Source organism: Scyliorhinus torazame, chromosome 8 (genome assembly GCF_047496885.1).
Source record: "Scyliorhinus torazame isolate Kashiwa2021f chromosome 8, sScyTor2.1, whole genome shotgun sequence".
NCBI classification, from domain to species: domain Eukaryota; kingdom Metazoa; phylum Chordata; class Chondrichthyes; order Carcharhiniformes; family Scyliorhinidae; genus Scyliorhinus; species Scyliorhinus torazame.
Genome location: NC_092714.1, coordinates 134,118,365 through 134,133,362, shown reverse-complemented (window position 1 = coordinate 134,133,362; position 14,998 = coordinate 134,118,365). Strand labels below are relative to the sequence as shown.

General features: G+C 49.4%; 1 protein-coding gene across 2 annotated transcripts in view; it reads left to right on the top strand.

The window, feature by feature from the left end:
- rnaseh2b (ribonuclease H2, subunit B) overlaps positions 1-14,998 on the top strand; it is a 73,917-nt gene that overhangs the window by 49,571 nt on the left and 9,348 nt on the right. Inside the window, exon 11 of one of the 2 annotated variants that reach the window (XM_072514216.1) lies at positions 11-164. The exons of the other annotated variant lie outside the window; for it this stretch is intronic. Coding sequence (XP_072370317.1) covers positions 11-124 — 114 coding nt within the window. The 3' untranslated portion in view covers positions 125-164. Of the gene's footprint in view, positions 1-10; positions 165-14,998 lie in introns of those variants that run through there. 2 annotated transcript variants of the gene reach the window in all.

The window sequence follows — 14,998 nt, the reverse complement described above, 5'->3', positions numbered from 1 at the left end:
TTCCCCTTAGCTCTCCAAGATGACAGCCGCGCAGAAATCTTTGGCAAAAGTTGACAAGACTGGAATGAAAAATATATCCGCCTTCTTTACATCAAAGAGTAAAGGAACATTAAAGACCGCGTAACCTCATTCAAAAAAACAAAATAAAAGATTGTTTTCGTTAAGTGTTGAGTTGTATTTTTTGCAGCTCCCTGTGTTAGTCTAATTGGAAAATAATGTAAACTGATTAAATATTAATAGCACTAAATTTGCCATAATCTAGCTCTGGTAGATTATAGCACAAAGCCCATTTTATGGTTTGAATATATCTATTATTAAAAGTTTTGTGTCTTTCTGACATGTCTCACAGTCCTGTTGTATGAGTATAAACTGGGTCTTCGCCCTACCTTCAGCACTGTGGCTTTGGAAAACTCTATTTTAAACTCATCCATTTTCAGCTTCTGCATCAGCCTGTGAGTTGGCACAATCCCTGTTCAACATCCGGTCTTACTGTCATTTCCAAGGAAATCCTGTGTATGATGGATTTGCACCCTGACTAATTTTCCCATTGCTACCCTCTGGACATACACTGGGGAAACTTCAGTGGGAAATCCCATCCCTTTTGTTTATGTTGAGATGATGCACTGTTCCCTTTCTTCCTATTAGTTAAATATTTGTCCTATTTGAGACGCTAGCATAATAACATTTATCACACGGCGTGCATTTTAAAGAAAAAGTCAAACATGGTGGAAATTGGACTCACAAGTGGTGCCCCCACTTGACACACCCTTCTACAACCCTGGGTTCAAAGTACAGGTATCCATCCTACTCCAGTCGTGTCCTTGTATTCAGAATTATGGAGTAGAAAGGGTGGAATTCTCTGTCGGCCGACGCCGTAATCGGGAAAGGCGATTGTGCAGCGAATCGCACATGAGGTGAAAATCACCAGGTGCCTATGCTCTGGTGCCTCGACAGTGGTGTCAATGAGTTCTACTCCGCACCTACAGTAAACGGCATTGGTATATCATTAGCTGCCTGACCTGGTATTCTCTGCTATGCTCTGCCTCCACCCGGAGGAATTACCGACGGCGAGTTTCACTTGTTGTTTTAAAAAATTGGGAAACGGGCGTCGTGGCTGATGAGGGAGAGACGGGGGTAGGACATGCAGAGGCATAACGATAGGCTTCTGGTCCTACCGGCAGCAGGGCTGGGATTGGGGCAGGGTGTGGTGTTGGGGGGGGCGATGACATGGGGATTGGCCGTGGGGTCGGGGGTGACCTCCCCCGGGACCGGGGTGTCCAAGCACAGACCGTCATTTCCACGGCCTGCAAGGCAGCCATCTTGCTGTGCATCCCACTGACCATCTTCCGAAATCTGCGGTTGCGCAGTGACACCGCCGTGTCAGTGCTCCCGCACCCCAGCCTCCAACCCACCAACCCTGCACACCACCTTTCACCCCAAGCTCCCCCCCCCCCACAAGTGTCCGCTACCCGCCAGTGGAGCAGCACGCGGCCCACCCAAGGCCAACACCAATAGTAGGCCCTACAGGAGGATGAAGGCCAGAGTGTACTGCTGGCATGGGTAGCACCAGCCAATGATACCCTGGCAGAGACAGGGCCAGAGGCCCCCCCCCCCCCCCGGGCACCCCAGGACCAGGGGTGCGATGGGTGAGAAAGGGGGAGATAAGGAGGACATGCAGTGCAGACCAGGGCCACCGTGTAGCCCACTGGACCTGACTGACTGAGCCACGCTCTGGAGTGCTGCTGCAATGTCCAGGTGGCCCTGTGCAGGGCAGCCCTGTCCTGTGTCTCGGCCAACACCCACACAGAGTGCCCCAGACCTTGGACATCCTGACCCAAGGTTGATACCTCCGCCCCCAAGGCCTCCACCCGCAGACGCTACCTGTGCGGTGTTGGCCAGGGGAGCATGCATGGTCAACACCGTCTCCTGACCCTGCAGGGGGTTGGACTCCTCCAACTGCACCTGCACCGCTGATAACTCCATATGCAGTCCCTGGCTCTGTGACTGCATCTCCATTATCAATGGGACCGTCCTTTCCAGAGCCCTAAACCCGTCCAGATGGCAGCTAGTCCCTGGGTTTGGGCAGCCCCCTTGTGGGTTCCTATCTCCTGTTGTAACTACACCTGTTGTACCACAGCACGTGTGTGGTGCACACCAGATAGTGCCCCAGGAGCCTCTTCACTAACATGCCCAACGGAGGTGAGTGTCTCTGGGATGGTGGAAGGTGTTGGAGACAGCTTTGACAGAAAGTCAGTGTCTTCCCCGGTCTCGAGATTTGGGGTGTCACGGCTGTCGGTCGAAGGTGGTGTGGGGGAGGGGGGGGGGGCGGGTGGTGGTGGGGTGTGTGCGTGGTGGTATGGGGGTGGTGACACAGGAGGGGGCAGTGTTAGGGATTCAGACGCATGCAGCACATGGGTGGGTAGCTGGTGGCCACCCTGGCCAGGGCACGGTGTGTTAGCTTTTATTCCTAGAGGGATTGAGTTTCGGAGCCATGAGGTCATGTTGCAGCTGTACAAAACTCTGTTGCGGCCGCATTTGGAGTATTGCATGCAATTCTGGTCGCCGCATTATAGGAAGGATGTGGAAGCATTGGAAAGGGTGCAGAGGAGATTTACCAGGATGTTGCCTGGTATGGAGGGAAGATCTTATGAGGGAAGGCTGAGGGACTTGAGGCTGTATTCGTTAGAGAGAAGAAGGTTAAGAGGTGACTTAATTGAGGCATACAAGATGATCAGAGGATTAGATAGGGTGGACAGCGAGAGCCTTTTTCCTCGGATGGTGATGTCTGGCACGAGGGGACATAGCTTTAAATTGAGGGGAGATAGATATAGGACAGATGTCAAGAGGTAGGTTCTTTACTCAGAGAGTAGTAAGGGCGTGGAATGCCCTGCCTGCAACAGTAGTGGACTCGCCAACATTAAGGGCATTTAAATGGTCATTGGATAAACATATGACGATAAGGGAATAGTGTAGATGGGCTTTAGATTGGTTTCACAGGTCGGCGCAACATCGAGGGCCGAAGGGCCTGTACTGTGCTGTTATGTTCTATGTTCTATGGTGGCAGGAATTGGTACTGGCATGCGATGCAAGATGAGGTGCGCATTCACTGCGGGTGGGGGGGGAATCACTTGTCCTGGTATATGTAGGGGTGGGTGTGTGGGACAGGGGTTAGTGCCAGGGGCACAGTGCTGCCTATTCACCCTAGCTGCCCTGAGAAGGTCGTGCAGCTTCTTCCCGAACTGCTGGCAGCTTCTTCCTGCACTGCAGCCTCCTTCCCACCTCGTGGGACAGGGTGGCCCGCCTCTCATCCACGGCATCTAGCAAGGTCTCCAGCTCCGCGTCCGCAAACCGGGGTGCCGCTCTCCGTGCTGCCACCTTGTTGGCTGGGATGTGTGTATGTGGAGTGGAGTGCAAATATGCAGCTGGTCAACCTCTCGACTCAACCTCGACCCCAGCGAATCGGACACCGAGCTGGATTGTCCGTTCCTCAGACTGTGTTCCTTTTATAAGGCCTCAGACTGTGTTGGCACTGGGGCAGGATTCGTCAACTTACACAACAGCAAAACTGGAGCCAAACCTGGGCCGATTCAGCGACTGTGGAGGGGCTAGCCGACCGGCACCACATGGAACACTTGGGGCTGGGCTCTCCGATTTTGAGACTAAGTGCTGACGTTGCTGTGGGAACAGTGGTGTTTTACAGCAGGAAAAATGGCGCTGGGGTTTCTGGCAACTAAAATTAGATGATGCAAGTAAAAAAACTCTGCACATTTAACACATAAGAGAGATAGTTTCAACAGAATGCCTTTCGGGTTTATTTTGGCTTCTGAAATTTTTCATCGGGCTATGGAACAGATGGTTGAAGGCACTCAGGCGTACGAGTGTACGTGATGATATAATCATTTGGTCATCAAATGAAGAGGAACATAATGCACGACTTCTGCAAGTCATGAAGCGCATTGAAAATTTTGGTCTCAAACTGAACAGAGCCAAATGCTAATTTGGCATCTTCAGATTAATTTTCTTGGGTGATCAACTATCAGCTCAAAGAGTTCAGCCAGACAGTGAAAGGATAGCAGCCATCATCAGAATGTCATGTCCAAAAGACAAGAAGGCAGTCCTAAGGATGCGAGATGTTGTCAATTTTGGGGGAAAATTCATACCAAACTTGGTATCACGCACCGTGGCATTAAGACAGCTTATCCGGAAGAATGTGACGTTCAATTGGTCTGATGAACACACCAGAGAGGGGTCTGATCTGAAAAGAGCACTCACTACAGCACCTGTTCTATCGTTCTTCAATCCCAAAAGCGGTACGAAGATCTCGACAGATGCCAGCAAAGACAGCACAGGCGCAGTGCTGTTACAACAGACAAGTGAAGGGCTATGAGGCAACCAGTTGCATATGTCTCGAGAGCGAAGACACCAACTGAGCAGCACTATGCTCAGATTGAAAAGGAGTGTTTGGGTCTACTCATGGGTATGGACAAATTCTATAACTGCGTGTATGGGTTACCCACATTCACAGTAGAAACTGATCATCGTCTTCTTGTCCCCATTATAAAAAAGAATTTAAACAACATGTCTCCGCGACTGCAGAGAATGGTCATGAAACTTTAAAGGTACGATTTTGAGCTAGTCTACACGCCAGGAAAGATGATAGTTGTAGCTGATGCAATCGTTGATCCAGGGACAACAGACATCGTACAGATCATTGGATCTCAAGCAACCCCCATTTAAGAGAACCTATCTATCTGACGATAAGTCGAAATTAATCAAAGAGGAAACAAGTAAGGATGAAACTATCCAAGTGTTAAAATACGTGTGGAATGGTTGGCCCAAAGGAACTTGTTCCAGCCACCGGAACATACAAGCAGAATTAAGCAGTGTAAATGGGTTCCTGCTCAGGCAAAATTGTATCGTAATACCGACGTCTTTATGACAAATGAGCCTCAGCAAGGTGCATGAAGGCCATCTAGGGATGGAAAAATGTAAAAGAAGAGCTTGTGAGTCTGTGTACTGGCCGGGAATCAACAACATTAGCAACCTAGTTGCACAATGTGAAACGTGTCAGAAGAACCAATTCCATCAACAAAAAGCAAAGACTATGCAGAAAATCATCACAACTCTGTGGTCGAAAGTAGGCATTGATCTGTTTTTCTTTCAATGAAGAGAATACTTGATTGACTAATTTTCAAATTATCCTGAGGTAAGCAAGCTACCCAACTCAAGTTCGAAGGCAGTCATCAAGGCTACGAAAGAAATATTCGCTAGGCATGACATCCCATTCACCGTAATGAGTGTCAATGACCGTGTTTTGATAGCATCTAATGGACTGAGTTTCACATGATCCACGTGTATGCGTTTGATTGGCATCTAGTGGTTGGATGTAATTACAGTAAATTGTTAACCCTTCATTATTCTTACAATACACATATTGTCACATTCCTTTGAAGTTGTTTGGATATGCATTCAAACGTATTTACAGAACATGATGCTTGTTGAGTCTATACTTGGTTTCACAATATTATTGTCCATCAGTTAACAATTTGTTTCTTTTTTAAAAAATAAATTAAGTCTCTGTTTTTTTGACTGAGACGTGTAGATCTTCTCAACGCAATCTTGACTTGCAGTTGTGTTTGGTTATTCTCCATTGCTTCTTCATGGTGTTGTTCCAATGCTGCTGTTGCTGTGTTTGTTGCTGGAATGATGTTTTCCTGACATACCGTTGGAATTGCTTTGAGTAGCTCTGTATCTATTGTGATGTTAGGAAATGTGGGTTGAGTCACCTTTACCGTAAGTCAGTGTTCTTCAAAGTCCGGGGTCGCGGGCGGGTGTCGGGAGGGTCGCGGAGCCATTGTCCGTGGCGCTCAAGATCGCGCAAATCCCCGCGCAGCAGCCGGCTTTTCATAACGCCGGCTGCAAGCGGCGGCAAACAAGTTAAAAACAAAATTTGGCCGCATTGCGCATGCGCGCACGATGATCGGCGCGCACGCATGCGCAGTGCAGCTGCTATTTTTTTTAACGGTTGCAGCTTTTTGTTTTACAAGTTCTGTAGTGGTTTTTATTCATTTATTCATTTATTTTATTAATTTAATTTTTATTTTTTAATTTATTTTATTCATTTTATTTTTTTTACAAGTTCGGGGGGGGTTTTATTCATTTTTTTCATTTATTTTATTCTTTTTTTTACAAGTTCGGGAGGGGTTTTATTCATTTTTTTCATTTACTCATTTTTTTTTTAAAGTTCGGGGTGTGGGCGTTTTATTTGATAACATTTTACAGGAAAAAGATTCAGAACTTTGGACAGATGGAGACTCCATGCTTTCCGACACCGGAAGGCTTCACCTTCATCCAACAGGTTCCATTAGAGGAGCGTGTACGAGGGCCAAAGGGACCCAAAACCATTTCCTCCATTTTTGTCAGCAGCAAACAAAGTAAGAGAAAATGATACTCTCGATTCGGGGAGTATGTTGTGAGGCAAGATAGTGAATAGTGCTGTCAGGATCTCTGCAGTTAGTATAGTTTTAGTCAATCAGTAATCTATATCTTAGCAAGCAAGACAAATCTATCTATTTTGTAGTGTAAATAAATTAGCTTTGTTCAAACATAGCTTGATGTTCTTTGTGAGACACGACACTTCAAAGCCATCCTCATTAAAAAATCAAAGAACATCACAGAAAGTAGCTATTTAAAAGGGTGGAGAAAGTCTCCCGAGTGGGAAGATATAGAAAGAAACAGTTCACATGTGGGCAGAATTTTAAGATTTTTTTCCCAAGTGTTGTCACCTTAACCCCTGACAGGGCTCCCTAATCTGAAAAAAAACATGAAAGCAGAAATTTAAAATGAATGCAGAATCACCCTGACATGCATGGGACCCCCCATGGCAAAGCCAGGGCACTCTCTGGGCATGACCCTTTCCTTCCTGAGGGCTGTACTCAGGTGTTCCCCCGGCAGGTTCTATTTGCCAGTTTCCCATTTTATGAAACTGTCTGTAAACCCCGTTGATGTGATATCATGCTGTTCGGAGGGGAAATCCTTACGTGGGAGGATGATCTTTGTTTGATTATATGTATGCATTGTGAGAAATTACATTTCCTCAGAGGGTACGACCTCCGCAAAGCCATCAGAGAGGCCAAGAGACAAGACCTGACTGAGCTGGAGTCACAGTCGAATGGCACAGACTCTCATTGGTTGTGGCAAAGCTTAACCAACATAAAAGGCTACAAGGCAAAGCTAAGTAGAATCTCCGGCAACAGTGTACCCCCCCCCCCTGATGAACTCAATACATTCTATGCTCATTTCGGGTAGGAAACCAACAAACCGTTGTCAACAGCCTCAGGCACCCATACCTACCGTCACCTACCTCAGAAATCAGATCGGCCTGCCTGAAAGTGAACCCATGGAAAGTAATGGGTCTTGACAGAGTCCCTGGTCGTGCGGACCAACTGGCAGACATCTTCAACGTCTCCCTACTCTGTTCCGAGGTTCCCAACTGTTCAAGAAGACCACCATCATACCAGTGCCAAAGAAGAAGCATTTAATGTGCCTCAACAACCAGCATCTGGTGGCCTTGACATCTATCATTATGAAGGGTCATGAGACACATCAACTCCATATTCCCAGAATGCCTTGATCCACTGCAATTCACATACCGCCACAACCGGTTCACAGCAGACACTATCTACCTTGCCCTACACTCATCTCTGGAGCATCTCGACAACAAGGACTCCAACTCTGACATCAGCTCCTATTCATTGACTTCAGCTTCGCCTTCAACATCATAATTCCAGCCAAGTTCATATCCAAACTCCAAAATTTAGGACTTGGCTCCTCCCTCTGCAACTGGATCCTCGACTTCCTGACCCATAGACCACAATCAGTAAGGATCAACAACAACATCGCCTCCAAAATTTATCCTCAATATAGGGGCCCTGCAAGCCTGCATACGTAACCCCCTACTATACTCCTTATACACACACAACTCTGTGGCAAAATTCAGCTCCAACTCCATCTACAGGTTTGCTGATGATATGACCGTAGTGGGTCGGATCTCAACAACAATGGGTCAGAGTACAGGAGGGAGATAAAGAACCTAGTGGTGTAATGACAACAATCTCTCCCTCAATGTCAGCAAAACTAAGGAGCTAGTCATTGACTTCAGCAGCAAAATGTTGTCCACACTCCTGTCTGCATCAATGGTGCCGAGGTGGAGATGGTTGACAGCTTCAAATTCCTAGGTGCACATCACCAACAACCTTTTCAGGTTTCATCCAAGTGGTGCTACGACCAAGAAAGCACAACAGCGCCCACACTTCCACAGGAAATTAAGAAGATTTGCCATGTCCACATTGACTCTTCCCAATTGTGGCCATCTAAAACGGCCACCTGCAAAGAGTGTTGGGCAATTGGGCCAAGCTGGAACACAGACAGGCTGCAGCCTGCAAATATACAAACTGCAGCCCAGACTTTATGCAGAAACTCACACCTGCAAAAGGCCATTTGTAGGTCTTTCCAGGAAAATGGGTTCCAGGTAGAAACTAACAATAAGTGGCAGACTCGGCGGGGCCTGCTTTCCTTATTTGGGAGGACCCATGTGCCTGGGGCACTAATGGGCATGGCCAACCGGGACCCGCCCAGCCATCAAGGTGTCCGCACCTAATTGGTCAGGATCGATTAGGGCGATCGAGACCCTATCAATCCATTGGACCTTCACCTGGGACCGCCCAAAAGGGCGCGAAAGATAGGAGGATAAAAAGAACTGCGCAGGCCATCGCTTGTTCTCTTTCGACTGATCTTCGCCTGCAGCACGACAGCTACCAATACCAGCCAAGTTCCTGGCCCACGGCATACACCGAAGGACGACAACCGAGCACAGACTACCTACAGAACTACAGCCTCCGCCAGACTACTGAAACCAGATAAGGCCATATCTACTCTGTATCTGCCGGTCACCTGGAAGTTAAGTTAAGGTTGTTTAAGTACGTTAGTTATAGTTCAATGTGCATGAACATGTGATTAATTAAGTAAACAGTCTTGTGTGTGTGTGTGTGTGTGTCAAATAAACTATTATTGTACTAAACAACTTGTGTGATCAGTTGTCCATCGTATATGGGTTAAACACACTGTGGTTATAAAAGAGCAACACAATTTTTACAGGTGCACCATAGAAAGCATCCTATCTTGGCTGCATCACAGCCTGGTATGGCAACTGCTCAGCCCAAAACAATAAGAAACTACAGAGAGCCGTGAACACAGCCCAGTCCATCACGGAAACCTGCCTCCCATCCATTGACTCTGTCTACACCTCCCGCTGCCTTGGGAAATCGGGCAGCATAATCAAAGACCCCTCCCACCGAGGTTATTCTCTCTTCCAACCTCTTCCATTGGGCAGGAGATAGAAAATCTGAGAACACGCACGAATAGATTCGAAAGCAGCTCCTTCCCCTTTGTTACCAGACTTCTGAATGGCCCTCTTATGGACTGAACTGATCTCTCTGCACATCTTCTCGACTGTTGTTAGCACTCTGTATGCTTTACCCAATGCCTATGTCTGTGTATTAACATTGGGTATTTATCGTATGTCCTATGTTTTTCATGTATGCTACGATTTGACAGGATTGTAGAACAATACTTTTCACTGTCCCTCGGTACACGTGACAATAAATCTAAATCTAAAACCACCTTGAGGGTCTTCCATAATGCCAATAGGGTGGTGGAATCAGATTTGTTTATTTTAATAAAAACTACACTGTTAGGTATGGATTTATAGAAATCCTTGTCTGATAGTAGGGTTATGTCAAATCTCCATGGAGGCTGACCATTAGCTTTGTACTCAAAATCCTGGTCAAGGGAGTGGGGCGCATGGCCTGATATAACTATGGCAGAGTGCTCGACAGTTTTAACTCTGAGGATAAGAGCTCTGTCCAAAAAAACAGTCAGTGCGCATGGAAGCATGGTGGACATGAGAAGTAGGAAAAGTCCCTTGTGATCGGGTGGAGGAAACACCAAGAATCCACACAACCCATTTGAGTCATAAAGGTGGAACGAACCTTGGAAATGCCGGAGTGGGTTAAAGTCTTTGGTCTTGAGTGATCCAGCTTTGGATTTATCACACAGTTTAGATTCCCCCCCACCCCCAACTCCTCCCAGTAATATCGAAACGACAGGGGTGTGAAAGAGTGTGCCACTGACTGTTGTATAATGTCCATCAGGGTCTGAGATTACATTTAAGAGGGATGAACGGTACTCTTTTGTTTATCAAAATTGCCGTCCCCTTAGCTCTGCCGTTAAAGCTGGAGGGTAAGACCTGGACAACCCATGCTTTACACAATCTGGTGTGATCTCTAACACAATAATAATAATGCGTTTCCTGAAATAATGCAACATCAGTGTTAAGGCTCTTGAGATGTGGAAACACTTTGGAACATTTTACTGGACCATTTAACCCCCAAACATTCCATATGACCAATCTGATCAAGAGCCCCATACCACTCTGATCATCTGAGCTAGTTATATGCATTGGAAGATTTTATACAAGGGTCAGTAATTTGAATGGAAAAGAAATCAAAGCAAAGCAAAGCCAAGAGGATCCATTACATACTGAAAATGGCCAAACGCAAGAAGGTTACTATCAACACAGGAAATCCCTCCCACCTCACTCCATCCCCAGAACAATCATCACACTCCCAAACAACAAGAACAAAAATCAACAGTGTGATAATAAACCTTTAACTAAATAAATCCACAAATCAAATCCTTAGCTTGCCATTATAAACAAGACAAGCAGCAGGTATTCCGTCTTATGTGACATCTGTTGACTAACCAACCGTGTTAATGGGACATACACCCGACATATGAGTTACCTCCTATATGATATGCCATTGTTCTATCGGCGTAGTAAAAGCTCTCGTGTAAGGGTTTCCGGTTGCGGCTATGCCGAGGTAGGTCGCACGTTTGGCAGCTCCCGCCAGGAACAGACTTTTGGGCTCTTTAGAGGGGCCCCAACGGCAATTGTTCGACGGCTCCCAGTGTGGGAAGGTGACAGTAAGGTTTCCCCGGCACTGTTGTTGCTGCTAACTTTAGCCTTAGTTTAATTGCTCTGTTCTATCACCTTTGCTCTTGAGTTGCCAGGTATCTTTCTGATACCGCCACGTGGTTCAAGTCCGAGTAATAATCAATAATCCAACACACCGCTTAGTAAGAGTTAAATCAAAGCACATTTATTATATACAGTAATCAATGCTTATGCATAAATTCTACTTCTAAGCTACTTCCTACAACTAACAGGCCAATACTTAACTTGGAAATGGCCCACCAGGTCAGGGAAACGAATGGCCTTTCATTCGGGTTCTGAGCCTGCGGGATTCGAAGCTGGTACAGATTGATAGCTAGGAGCGCCTATCTCGTAGCGAGCGTTGAAGCAAGACTTACGATTTGAGTGGCTGTTGAAGAGTGCTAGCAGAAGGGTGGCAGGAGGCAGAAGGGTGCAGAAGGGTCGATTTGAACTTGGACTCTATTCTTATAGTCCCCAGGGGCTCCCGCCTTTCGGGGCGGACCCTGTACCTGGTTCCAAGTGATTGGACTTTGTCCCAATCACTTGGTTCGATATTCTCCAATGCTGGAGCGATTCCTTGATCGATGGGCGGTCTTGGGGTGATCGTTCACCTCTCTTTGTGTGCCAAGGGGCGGCGATCCGGGAGATGCGGCAAAAAGCCTCGGAGAACAAGGTCGGGATCTTGAGCCTGGCGGTGAAGGCACGAGGCGCTGCACAAGAGGTGGCAGGAAAAATTTGAGGACCTGGAGAATAGGTCAAGGAGGAAGAATCTTCGGATTCTGGGTCTCCCTGAAGGAGTGGAGGGGCCCTATGCCGGGGCATATGTGGTCACTATGCTCAATTCGCTGATGGGTGCGGGAGCTTTCCCGAGGCCCTTGGAGCTGGATGGGGCTCATCGGGTCCTGACAAGGAGACCCAAAGCCAACGAGCCGCCAAGGGCTGTAGTGGTGAGGTTCCACCACTTTATGGACAGAAAGTGCATCCTGAGATGGTGGGCCAAAAAAGAACAGAGCAGCAGGTGGGAGAACATGGAGATCTGAATCTACCAGGACTGGAGGGCGGAGGTGGCTAAGAAGAGAGCTGGTTTCAACCGGGCTAAGGCGGTTCTCCATCGGAAGGGGGTGATGTTCAGGATGTTGCAGCCAGCGCGATTATGGGTCACGTTCCAAGATCAGCACCACTATTTTGAGACGCCTGGTGAGGCGTGGAACTTTATCCAGTCTGAAAAGTTGGACTCGAACTGAAGGTTTGTCACGGTGGGCAGGGGGGGGGGGGTGCTTACGGTGTTTACTGCGTTTGGGGAATGTTCGTTTTGTTTTGGTGCTGGGTGGGGATGGGTGAATGGATTTGATGTGGGGGCTGTGGGAGAGTGTGGGCGTCGGTGTTGGAGGGGTAGGGCCCCGCGGAGGAAGAGGGGGGGGTGGAGGCCCGGGGACGGGGAGTTGGAGTAAGGCCGCAAAAAGGAGCTGCACCAGAGGGGGCGGGGCCAGCTCAGATGGAAATCGCGGGCTTTTTAACGCGCTAGGGGAGGAAGGGGGGGGCCGAGGGGGAAGGGCGGTGCTGGAGAGGAGCGCGTACTGATTGCCAAGGGTAGGTCAGGGGACTCTCACACTGGGGGGTCGATGGAATGGCGGTAGAGGCCGGGGTCAGCAGGAGTCAGCTAACTTACGGGAGAGTCATGGGGGGAGCAAAATGGCTAGATGAGAATCTAGCGGGGTGGGGGGGAGGGTGGGGGGGGAGGGGGGAACTGGGTTGCTGCTGCATTGGCCAAAGGGGAGCTGGAGGTAGGAAAGGTAGTCGGGGCGGGGGTCCGCCACCTGGGGGACTGGAGGGTGCGGGAGGCGCGGGCACGTGGCTGGCCTAAAAAAGGAGATGGCTAGTCGGCAGCGGGGGTGGGGGTGGGGGGGGGGGGGGGGGTGTGGGGGGGGGGGAGTAGCCCCCTGATCCGGCTGATAACTTGGAATGTGAGGGGCTTGAACGGGCCGGCCAAGAGGGCCCGAGTGTTCGCGCACTTACAGGGACTGTAGGCAGACGTGGTTATGCTCCAGGAGACGCATCTGAAGGTGGCAGATCAGGTTAGGCTGAGAAAGGGATGGGTAGGGCAGGTCTTTCATTCAGGGCTGGATGCGAAGAACAGAGGGGTTGCAACACTGGTGGGGAAGCGGGTGTCGTTCGAGGCGCTGAATATTGTGGCAGATAATGGAGGTCGATATGTGATGGTGAGTGGTCGGTTGCAGGGGGTGGGGGTGGTACTGGTGAACGTATATGCCCCGAATTGGGATGATGCCGGATTTATGAAACGCATGCTCGGTCGGATTCCGGATCTGGAGGTAGGAAGCTTGATAATGGGGTGTGGGGGACGTCAACACGGTGCTGGACCCAGCACTGGACCGTTCTAGGTCCAGGATGGGTAAGAGGCCGGCTGCGGCCAAGGAGCTTAGGGGGGTTTATGGACCAGATGGGGGGAGTGGATCCATGGAGGTTTGCCAGGCCGCTGGCCAGGGAATTTTACTTTTTTTCCCACGTCCATAAAGCCTACTCCCAGATAGATTTTTTCATCTTGAGGAGGGCGCTAATCCCGAAAGTGGAGGGAACGGAATATTCGTCCATAGCCATCTCGGATCACGCCCCGCATTGGGTGGAGCTGGAGTTGGGGGAGGAGGGGGACCAGCGCCCGCTGTGGCGCCTCGATGTGGGACTGTTGGCGGATGAGGAGGTGTGCGGGCGGGTTCGGGGGTGTATTGAAAGATACTTGGAGGCCAACGACAATGGGGAGGTGCAGGTGGGGGTAGTCTGGGAGGCATTGAAGGCAGTGGTCAGGGGAGAGATAGTCTCCATTAGGGCCCACAGGGAGAAGAGAGAGAGGAGGGAGAGGTTGGTGGGGGAGATTTTAAGGGTGGACAGGAGCTATGCAGAGGCCCCCGAGGCGGGGTTACTTAGGGAGAGAAGGAACCTCCAGACGGAATTCGACCTGATTACTACGGGGAAAGCAGAGGCACAGTGGAAGAAAGCGCAAAGGGCGGCGTATGAATATGGGGAGAAGGCGAGTCGGATGCTGGCACATCAGCTTCGTAAGAGGGAGGCAGCGAGAGCGATTGGTGGAGTTAGGGATGGAGGGGGGAATACGGTGCGGAGTGCGGTGAGAATAAACAAAGTATTTAGGGACTTCTATGGGGATCTGTCCACGTCTGAGCCCCCGGACGGGGAGGTGGGGATGAGACGATTTCTAGATCAGCTGAGGTTCCCGAGGGTGGAGGAGGAGCAGGTGGTTGGGCTGGGGGCGCCGATTAGGCTGGAGGAGTTGGTTAAAGGATTGGGGAGCATGCAGGCGGGGAAGGCCCCGGGGCCGGATGGGTACCCGGTTGAATTTTACAGGAAATACGTGGACCTGCTGGGCCCGTTGCTAGTGAGAACTTTTAATGAGGCGAGGGAGGGAGGGACCTTGCCCCCAACAATGTCCAGGGCATTGATCTCTTTGATTTTGAGGCGGGACAAGGATCCATTGCAATGTGGGTCGTATAGACCGATCTCGCTCCTCAATGTTGACGCTATGTTGCTGGCGAGGGTTCTGGCTACGAGAATTGAGGACTGTGTCCCGGGGGTGATTCATGAGGAAAGACGGGATTTGTGAAGGGTAGGCAGCTGAATACTAATGCGCGGAGGCTCCACAATGTGATTATGATGCCCTCGGTGGAGGGGGAAGCGGAGGTAGGGACAGCTGTGGACACGGAGAAGGCCTTTGATCGGGTGGAGTGGGAGTATCTTTGGGAAGTGTTGCGGAGGTTTGGGTTCGGGGAGGGGATCATAATTTGGGTCAGGCTACTATATAGAGCCCCTGTGGCGAGCTACAAACCGACGGAGGTCGGAGTACTTTCGGCTGTACCGGGGGACGATGCAGGGGTGCCCCTTATCCCCCTTTTTGTTTGCACTGGCAATTGAGCCGTT